This window comes from Aegilops tauschii, chromosome 2 (genome assembly GCF_002575655.3).
Source record: "Aegilops tauschii subsp. strangulata cultivar AL8/78 chromosome 2, Aet v6.0, whole genome shotgun sequence".
NCBI classification, from domain to species: Eukaryota; Viridiplantae; Streptophyta; class Magnoliopsida; order Poales; family Poaceae; genus Aegilops; species Aegilops tauschii.
Genome location: NC_053036.3, coordinates 414,773,805 through 414,784,330, shown reverse-complemented (window position 1 = coordinate 414,784,330; position 10,526 = coordinate 414,773,805). Strand labels below are relative to the sequence as shown.

At 45.0% G+C, this 10,526-nt stretch overlaps 1 protein-coding gene across 4 annotated transcripts; it reads right to left on the bottom strand.

Moving 5' to 3' along the window:
* Positions 1 to 1,722: 1,722 nt before the first annotated feature.
* LOC109740338 (PLAT domain-containing protein 3) lies at positions 1,723 to 7,200 on the bottom strand. Of its 4 annotated transcripts, none has more exons than XM_073508697.1 (4): positions 7,052 to 7,176; positions 6,674 to 6,972; positions 2,629 to 6,106; positions 1,723 to 2,529 (listed from the first exon to the last, which is right to left on the bottom strand). In XM_073508697.1, exons 3-4 carry the CDS (start codon positions 2,668 to 2,670, stop codon positions 2,005 to 2,007), a joined length of 567 nt encoding a protein of 188 aa, XP_073364798.1. In that variant the 5' UTR covers positions 2,671 to 6,106; positions 6,674 to 6,972; positions 7,052 to 7,176; the 3' UTR covers positions 1,723 to 2,004. The 4 variants fall into 4 exon arrangements, with proteins under 4 accessions (XP_073364798.1, XP_073364799.1, XP_073364800.1 ...); XM_073508698.1 differs by having other exon boundaries at positions 2,629 to 4,564; positions 5,782 to 6,106; positions 6,674 to 7,165; XM_073508699.1 differs by having other exon boundaries at positions 2,629 to 4,564; positions 6,674 to 7,200.
* Between the last annotated feature and the right edge of the window lie 3,326 nt (positions 7,201 to 10,526).

The following is a 10,526-nucleotide window of genomic DNA, read 5'->3' as shown; positions in this document are numbered from 1 at the left end:
CATGCGTAAAATATTTCGGAGAAGATTCAAATAATATTCATAGATAAGCTGATCATAAATCCACAATTCATCGGATATCGACAAACACCGCAAAAGAAGATTACATCGGATAGATCTCCAAGAACATCGATGAGAACATGGTATTGACAATCAAAGAGAGAGAAGAAGCCATCTAGCTACTAGATATGGACCCGTAGGTCTGTGATAAACTACTCACGCCTCATCAGAAGGGCAATAGAGTTGATGTAGAAGCCCTTCGTGATCGAATCCCCCTCCGGCAGGATGCCGGAAAAGGCCCCAAGATGGGATCTCACGGGAACAGAAGGTTGCGGCTGTGGAAAAGTGGTTTCGTGGATACTGCTGGTGGTTTGGGAATATATGTGAATATATAGGAGGAAGATCTAGGTCAGGGGGTCACCGAGGGGCCCACAAGGTAGGGGCGCGCCCTACCCCCCTGGGCGCGCCTTCCACCCTTGTGGCCGCCTCGTGGCTCTTCTGACTTGCACTCCAAGTCTCCTGGGTGTCTTCTAGTCCAAGAAAAAACATCGCGAAGGTTTTATTCCGTTTGGTATTCCTTTTCTGCGAAGCTCAAAAACAAGGAAAAAAAGAAACTGGCACTAGGCTCTAGGTTAATAAGTTAGTCCCAGAAATAATATAATATAGCATATTAGTGCATATAAAACATCCAAAACAGATAATATAATAGTATGAAACAATCAAAAGTTATAGATACGTTGGAAACGTATCAGTGACCCAAACTTGTGACGAACTATGCGGGCATCGCGCTTGACCCTTCTGATGAACTTGCTAGACGTTGAGACATAGGGGTGTGGAAATTGACCATACCATTGGCCGGAGTAGCTGTTTTAGACGAATTTCCCCCAAGAGCTCGCTCTGTACTTGATTGTCCTCGCCGTGGCCATCGAGCCCGTGGATCGTGGCGCACGCGGCCGGATCGGGGCGATCCGCGGCCAGGGATCCACCGATTGGCACCGCCGCTGATGTGGGCAGCGCTTCTTGCATCCCCACGGCGGTCTCCTGGAGTTTGGAGAGGCGGGCTTCGAAATCCGGCTTCCACGCCGTGAGCTCCTCCACTTGCGTCGTGTTGCTGTCGATCTAGGCCTTGATCCCCTTGATGTCGGCGCGCGTGTTGTGGCTGGCCAGAGTCTCCGTGAGCTTGTCGAGGTAGGCCTTGAGCGCCAGATCCATGGTGGAGAGGTGGACACGCACACTCGTTTGCTGCCGGATCTCCAGCGTGGTGGAAGGGAAGTGAGAGGCGACTGATACCACATGTTAGGTACCAACTACTATTCTTTCATAGATCGATGGAGGAATTAAATATGGTTGCTATTATAGGAGAGCTTGAGAAAGAAGAAGTATAGAGGGGAACAGATACATGCTACAACTGCTGCCGATTCATTCTGTTCCAAGCCAGGATTTTGTTGTTGTTGAGGTTTAATCCAAGCCAGGATGATCTGCTTGCCCTCACCCGTCTCGGCCTCAAACATGTAGGATACCCATTGGGGGCCCGTGAACTTGTGGTTGGGCCTTCCCTCGGGTTGTGGCCTGTTGGGTTTGACCCTCGTCCCCTCCCGTGCTTCTGCAGGCCTGTTGGTGATGTCATTGGTAATACTGCATCATTCCGTACATTACTGCAGAGGATCTCTCAGCCCGAAGTAGACACGGCGAGTACCATTTTGCCGACACGGCGTAAATAGTGTGTAGACAAAAACAGAGGATCAACATAGACCCGGATGATAAATAGACGTATACACCGAGAGCTAATGAACTGACACTGACAGGCTAACAGACAACTCGTCCTCAATTTGACTCCAACCAGATCGTTCCAGAACACAACGAACGCTGGCTTTATTTCCGGCGTGTCAATGCTAACAAGAGGCCGGCGAAAACTAATCGTGCACATCGATCAAATCGTATCATGCTTTACAACAATATATCGCACGGATGCAGTTCACGCTATGCCGCGGCGCGTGCATATACTTCTCACAGAGCGGTGCTGGCCCTGGCCTCCTGGCCCTTGGCGGCCTGCTTGTCGCCGCAGTTGTCGACGGCGGCGTAGAGGCGGTAGGGCGAGGCGTCGGTGGCGAGCCACTGCTCGACGGTGAAGAGCTGCTGCGCGCATCCCATGTGGGGCCCCGTGGCCGTGACCTCGACGTAGTTGCAGTACCAGCCGTGGTGCGCGCCGGCGCCGTCGGAGGTGACGTTCGCCCAGCACGGCGCGCGCTCCATGCAGGGCCCGCGGCCGCTGAAGATGTCGAGGTTGCCGCGCTCGTAGTAGTCGTGGCCGGCGCCCATCATCCCGCCCCATTGCTCCAGGTCGGCGATCCGGACGCCCGTGCCGTCCGAGCCCAGCAGCGTCACGCCGATCGCCGAGTCCGTCCCGCCCTTCCAGATCGAGCCCGTCCGCACGTACACCGTGTACACGCACTGCTGCTCCGGGTCCGATAACAGGCTGCCGCGGCCGCCGGCGCCCGCGACCGCGATCGCTCTCTCCGACGACGCGTACGCCTGATTGACCAAGCCACGCACGGACGGACGCGATACATGGCGTGAGAAATGATACGGAGATTCAACAAGTAGAAGGGGTAGACTTGTAGTAGAGCTTACCGCGGCAAAAAGGGCGGCGAGGAGAAGGTAGGAGAGCTTCATGGCCGGCGACTTTCGATCCGGAAGTGAGCGATTGGCAACGATAAGGCGTGGCGCTATAAAGAAGATCGAGAGAGGACCCACTGGACAGTGACACTTTTGGGGAAGTAGCTGGGGTAGATGATTTTTTTGTTTTGTGGCAGGAGAATCCAATGTGGCATATTCTCCGAGCTTATATACATTTGTAATTGTAACTTATAGAAGTGTCTGAGAAAACATGTACAGCTCTGACAAGATCCGAGACCTGCACGATACACTGCTACGGCCACGTGAATCACGAAGCGGCCGAGACAGATTCGGATCCGATCTGGGCAGCTTCGCAAGTTATACGTACACGTACATCGAGTTTTTTTCTTTTTGAGAAATACGTACATCGAGTGATGCTCGCTGTATGGGCGTAAGAGGGATGGAGCTGGGCTGGAGTGGTGGCAACTGGCAAGCCAGGCGTCGAGAAATTTAGATGATTTTTTTTACTTGGCTGGACCAAGTCAATATTGTTTTATCTGGAAAGACACGTTTGAGGAGAAGGTTTTCAATGGCTGATGTGTGGATCATATACGTGTTTTAGAGTAGTTGGCCAGGACGGTGACACTGCCAGTTGTCACCATGTCACACGACGAAGTGTCGGCTGGCAGTGCATTCATTAGGCAGCTACGCGGAGTAAACGAAGACAGCACCCAGTAGGTGTCTATGGTTCATGGACGTATAAGGCTAACGAAGACAGCACCCAGTAGGTGTCTATGGTTCATGGACGTATAAGGCTGGTCATAGTGTCATACTATAATACTAGTGTATGATACTATATCTATAGTGCATAGTATCATAGATGGTTTCATTTATTGCCATGCATGACACATAGTAGCATAACATCTATCTATCTATTACATAATTAAAACAAGAGTCAAATGAGTCATCTCGTTTACCCACATATGCTAATATTATTACCTAATATTATTACCACCGTCAGATCAAAATAATGATGGCTGAGATTTAAAAGATTTTGCGTAACATTTTAATATGTACGTGTGAATATATTGAACTATCACGTCTACTCCTCAAAAGAAAAAACTATCACGTCTATAAGCATATGCACAGGTGGGAAGCACGGAGCCGTGTGTATTCGGCTCAAAAGAAAACGTCTGTATTGCTTTAGGAAATAAAAGAGCCATAATCTATCACATGTGTACATGCAAATATTAATGTGTGATACAAAACAATACAACACGTCACGTCAAGTAGTACAACAAGTCTTCTAGCAAATCTGTCCGAGTGTTCAAAAAAAAATCTGTCCGAGACAACCACGAACAGATCCAAATAATAGCTTTCTTTCTCAATGATGGGTCAACAAATAAGGATACCCAAACATATAAGGATACGTAAGTACAACTCACGTGCTGACAATCCAAAACCGGACAGATGCATGCAAGACAAATGTAAGATCAGGACTAGCCACATCAACCAATATAAACAAGACCAGTCGTCCACATAAAACACACGCCTAAGAAATCAGCCAAAAACAAGAAATTGAAGGGGGCCAGTGGGACGAAATCATGCCTGAGTCTTGACACCACAAAGAAAAACGAAGCTGATACGATGATGCAATGGGGGACTTGCCGCTCAACTCGCCACCAACAAAGCCAGTGGGCCGAAATCGATGCCTGAGTCTTGACACCACCAAGAAAAAATGAAGCTGGTACGATGATGCAATGGGAGACTCGCCGCTCAACTCGACACCGACAAATATCGAAGTTAGCAAGAACTGCCACTCCACAAGTACCACATCCAACTGCTTCATGTGGCACGGAAACTCAAAGTCAGACGATGCCCAATGTCTTCTCACCTGAATCGTCAAGTTCGACAATTATTAGCCGACCACAAATAGCACACGCCTAAGAATCTGTCAAAAACAGGAAAATCAAAGTGAGCCAGTGGGTAGACACAATGAGCAAATTGATGCCTGAGTCTTGACACCACAAAGAAAAACAAAGTTAGCTGGTAATAGGAAGCAACGGGCGACTTGACGCTCAACTCGACACCGACAAATATTGAAGTCAACAAGAACTGACACTCCACGACTACCACATCCAACAGCTTCACATAACATGTAACTTAAAGTTGGACGAAGCCACACCCAATGTCTTCTCACCTGAATCATCAAGTTTGGTAATTATTATATACTAAATTCACTTATTTTTTACAGTCTTCACTTGTACTTCATGAATTGAAAAATTATTTTTGTATTATTTGTAGGCAAAACATTGTGCCACACAAGAAATTGAGCGACTTAACCACAAAGTGACAAAACGGGAACATTTAAGTGAAAGTAATACGGATATGGGATAAATCCTACAATTGATGAGCTTATTAGCCTAGATATGATCTTAATGGATGAACGTATGTTCTTTATATTTTAAACTGGAAATTATTCTAGCATTTCTAAAAACAATTACTAAGTCTCATACACACTTTCAGATCAAAGATCGATGAGCAATATACTTATCCATTTAGCAATTTTACGGTTGAGGAATCCACAAAATATCGTCCTTTTATTACTTCGAGCTATCTACCAAGAACCTGACTTAATATAAGAACAGGCACAGGAAGATATACGATGCTCATGTATGTTTATAATTTTAATTGAGACTTTCAACTACACTCCAACGCTCGGGTATTTTTATATTTGTAATTAAGACTTCAAACTAATTATTTTTCTGACCATTATACATCTGTCTTTAACTTGCCGAGTCATTGGATGGGAAATCTGATGCTCCAAAGTTAATACCATAATTATGTAAAATTAACATTTGTGCCTAATGATCGACTTGAGATGCTGTACTTATACAATAAAGCTGAGGAGGTAAAGGTGCTTTTATTCATTTTTCCAAAAATTAATAATTAGGTACCATGTTTATAAGTTCCAAACCGATTCGGCACATATGTTACACATGATTTGATGGATGATGAAGAGGACGCCTTGCTAAAACATAATACAAAGAAGCTGCAGTTAAAAGGGTGATTGATTTTTTATTCACATACACACTTCCAGATTTTTAGAAACATGTCTAATTTCCAAATATATATTTATTTTGCAGTCACGGAATAATAAAGTTTCACCTAACAAAATGTCATGTGAACTGGTGCCTGTGAAAGAGGAACCACATGATAGCAATGGGGCTACAGTAAACAAAGATGGGCACCGCGACCAACTGTTATCATCATGTGAACTACAAAGTGACAAAAAGAGGAGACTGAGATCTATTGTACTATCAAATGATTCAAGAGGAAGAATGAAATGTGGCAAGTACAACAGAAAGAAAGGGAAAAGATGTCCGCAAGAACAGGAAATCTGCTGGAGCAAAAGTAAAAAAAAGGCTGGAAGACCAAGAGTACAAAAGTCAGATGTTGTCGCTTTTTTTGCAAAAGAGAAGGCCATTGTTCACTGCGAAAAAGGAAAATCCATGTTATTGACATCATAAGGAGGAAGACAAGTGCTCGGCTGAATGATATAGTAGGTGAAACAAAGCCTTGCAGAACAAGGAAGTTATCCAGAAAATTAGTGGATTGGTTATCAACAAAATACTAAGGTAGACTATATATGTATTTACAAAGATATGATAAGAGTACTTGACAACGACCATGATAACTGGATAAGGACACCTATTAGATTATAGTGGTATGAATGTCCGCAATATTAGAAGCAGCTCATATTGCAATATCTTGAAAGAAATGCTCTTTTGTCAGTTTATTGTTCTGGACAATAAAACTTCTATAGCTCATACAACTTTTCAGTTAAATAAAACCATGAATAGATGTTCGATATCATAAGCACCACCTTCAACCATTCTATGTGGATTAATACATATGAACCAAATTACAGTTAACAAATTAAAGCCTTTTTGCTAGGACATAGTAACACAACAAATACAAAATAAAACACTTTATAGTGTCATGGAGGAACTATAAGATGTAATCTGCATTAGTAAATATGAATATCATTAGTACTTACATTTAGTACGAGTCCGACAGCACGACAAATGAGCAGGGTAACAACTCAGTAAGTCAGTAGCACGTTTTCGTTCTGCAAATCCACGAAGCGGCGCCCCATCCTCCGTGAGATCCACCACCGTCTCCTCCGCGCCACCAACCTTCAGCACCTCTGCCATGGCCGCTAGACGAGGTCGAGCAGCACAGCCGGCGCTTTCTGCCTGGCCCTCACCGTAGCCGTGTTGCCAGTGTCGACGAGGTAAGTGAGGATCCGCACCCGTAGAGACTGCATCAAACGCGTGCACGCACTCATCCGGACACCTAAGCCACCACCCAAGGAAGAGAAATTCAAAAGAAAATAAGTGGCAACTAGATTCAGGATAGCATGCGGATCGATTACTTGATGCCAGCAGCGACATCTTTCAATCGCTCGCAGCAAATCGGAAGAAATGGCGCATGTGGATGAGAGGAGCCTGGTGGGGGATCTAACGAGATGAGAGGATAGTGCGTTGTATTTTTTCAAGGGAAATGGGTTGTTTTTCTTGGAAAAAGGTGTGTAGTGGATAGACTATTGGGCCTACATCAAAACCGATGAGCGTACATATGATGCACTACATGCACACTTGGTTTCAGTTTTTATATATCCACAAAAACTTGGTTACCTAAAAAACTAAAAAAATATTGGTTACAGTTTTATCCAAAAACAGACTTGGTTACAGTTTTTTTGGTATATAATTTATATAAGTTGCATGTAATTGCTTTGGATGTGTTCAATTTTTTTTTTACAACAATAGTCTATCCACTACACACCTTTTTCCAAGAAAAACAACCCATTTTTTATATAAAGAACATTGCCTGAAAAACTCAATAGCAATCTTTTTTGCGGGTACCTCAATAGAAAATTTAAAGAAATAATTTTTATAATGCAGATGAATAATATATTTTTTTATATGAAAATTACAACAAATAAAGAAATTTGCACATTTATTCTCTATAAAATTCTAGCCGCGCAAATGCGCGGGTGCACCTGCTAGTTTATTATGTTATGGTATCTACCTATGTTACTATGACCCCCTCTCTCTTCTTTAATTTTCTGCCACGTAAGCATGTTTACGAGTCCCAAGTACATGATACTAGTTATGTTACCCCCACTATGGCCAGCCTAATAAGTTCACCGATGAGATTCATCGGTTTTATTATCGCGGGGCCTGATAATGAAATGTACTACCTCTTTAAATTAATATAAAAACTTCTATATCACTAAAATACTGATTTAAAAAGTCTTATGTTTCTTTAAAAAGGGGTAGTCGCCAGTATCTTTGCCTATCACTATTTCTCCCTCCAATGGCCTTGAGGCGTCTCGATCAATCGGTGTATCCGCCACAGGACACACCTCCTTCTCTCAACCATCCGAACAAGAAGATTTTAGCACTAACCCTCCTGCGGCTTTCTTTCCAACCGAAGTACCGCTTTTCTTTGCACTACTTTCGAACCGTATCAGGAACAAGAGCTTATGCGTTGCTTTCTTTTCGCAGTACCCGCCCCAGGGGTCATCTATGCGTATGTACTCTTTCCTCTTTCTCAAGAAAGGCTCGCAGGCCACTGAGAGGCAATTTAAGGCACAGAAGACATGGACATGCATATTATGGGCCGTTGATATGTGCTACGATTCGCAAAAATGTTTATGAATATCATATATTCTTCTCGTATAGCCCCTAGCAAATATTCGTAATATGTCTATAACTTGAAAGCGATATATTAGGTCGTGTGGGCCCCATGAAATGGATACAAATATATTTATAAACAGTGGATGCATGAAGTGGAACAATTAATGTTTTTCTTCTTGTGGCAAGCGGTTTGTTCTACTAGTCGGTTGTTCTTGTTCAAGGACTCCTGTCCTCGAGCATCAATTTCTTTTTCTGAAACGGAGGCAAAGATTGCCTCATCTATTAATTAAGCAGAAGAGAATTGCCCAGTTAATTATGAAAAACCGGGCAAAAACCGGAACAACAAGGACCAAGCCCACATCCAAAGACTGAAACACACAGGGCAAAGCCCACCCTATTCGACGACATGTCGACCTACGGCCAGACAACGCAGCTCCGACTCTGACGGAGAACTCAGAAGAACAAAACCAGGCACGGTTGGCGCCACGGAAGATCACCGAACGGACCACCTGCAGCCAGTCATCATACAGGGCCCCGCTGCCGCAGCTTCGACTCCACAGCAACAAACAAACCGAGGCAATACCGTGGACACGCCGGAGAAGAGCCGACTACCGCAACCATTGTCGCGTCGCCGACATCGCTCCCACCATCATCGTTCCCACATAAGTTTGGTCGCCACAGTGATTCTCTCGGGACCGCCGCCCCGACATCCACCGCTCTGTTACGCCCAGCGCAATCAACCGGCACCGCCTTCCAGGACCGCCGCCCCGACATACCACCACTCCCCCCGAGCAGTAACGCCGCACAACCCAGGTGCCTGCAGCCCACGCTGCTCAGGGTAACCGCTCGTAGACCACAAACATCGCACCACATCCGGGGCCGCCGCCCCGACGTAAAGTCAGATCGCCCCCTCTAGGGCGCATCAATCGAGCCTGACACCCCTACCGCCCAAGCGGGACAAGGATGCCACCCAACCAATGTTGAGATAGAGCCCCACCACATAGAGCTGCCACGCACATTGTTCCCAAGATCGTTGATACGTCTCCAACGTATCTATAATTTTTGATTGTTTCATGCTATTATATTATCTGTTTTGGATGTTTAATGGGCTTTACCAAGAACTTTTATATTATTTCTGAGACTAACCTATTAACCGAAGGCCCAGTGCAAATTGCTGTTTTTTTGCCTATTTCAGTGTTTCGCAGAAAAGGAATATCAAACGGAGTCCAAATGGAATGAAACCTTCGGGAGAGTTATTTTTGGAACAAACGTGATCAAGAGGACTTGGAGTGGACGTCAAGAAAGAAGCAAGGAGGCCACGAGGCAGGGAGGTGCGCCTGCCCCCTGGGCGCGTCCCCCACCCTCATGGGCCCCTCGCAGCTCCACCGACCTACTTCTTCCTCCTATATATACCCATATACCCCGAAAACATCCAGGAGCACCACAAAACCCTATTTCCACCGCCGCAACCTTCTGTACCCGTGAGAACCCATCTTGGGGCCTTTTCCGGCACTCCCCCGGAGGGGGGATCGATCACGGAGGGCTTCTACATCAACACCATAGCCTCTCCGATGATGTGTGAGTAGTTTACCACAGACCTTCGGGTCCATAGTTATTAGCTAGATGGCTTCTTCTTTCTCTTTGGATCTCAATACAAAGTTCTCCTCAATCTTCTTGGAGATCTATTCGATGTAATTCTTTTTGCGGTGTGTTTGTCGAGATCCGATGAATTGTGGGTTTATGATCAAGATTATCTATGAACAATATTTGAATCTCCTCTGAATTCTTTTATGTATGATTTGTTATCTTTGCAAGTATCTTCAAATTATCAGTTTGGTTTGGCCTACTAGATTGATCTTTCTTGCAATGGGAGAAGTGCCTAGCTTTGGGTTCAATCTTGCGGTGTCCTTTCCCAGTGACAACAGGGGCAGCAAGGCACGTATTGTATTGTTGCCATCGAGGATAAAAAAGATGGGGTTTATATCATATTGCTTGAGTTTATCCCTCTACATCATGTCATCTTGCCTAATGTGTTACTCCGTTCTTATGAACTTAATACTCTAGATGCATGCTGCATAGCGGTCGATGTGTGGAGTAATAGTAGTAGATGCAGAATCGTTTCGGTCTACTTGTCGCGGACGTGATGCCTATATACATGATCATGCCTGGATATTCTCATAATTATGCACTTTTCTATCAATTGCTCGA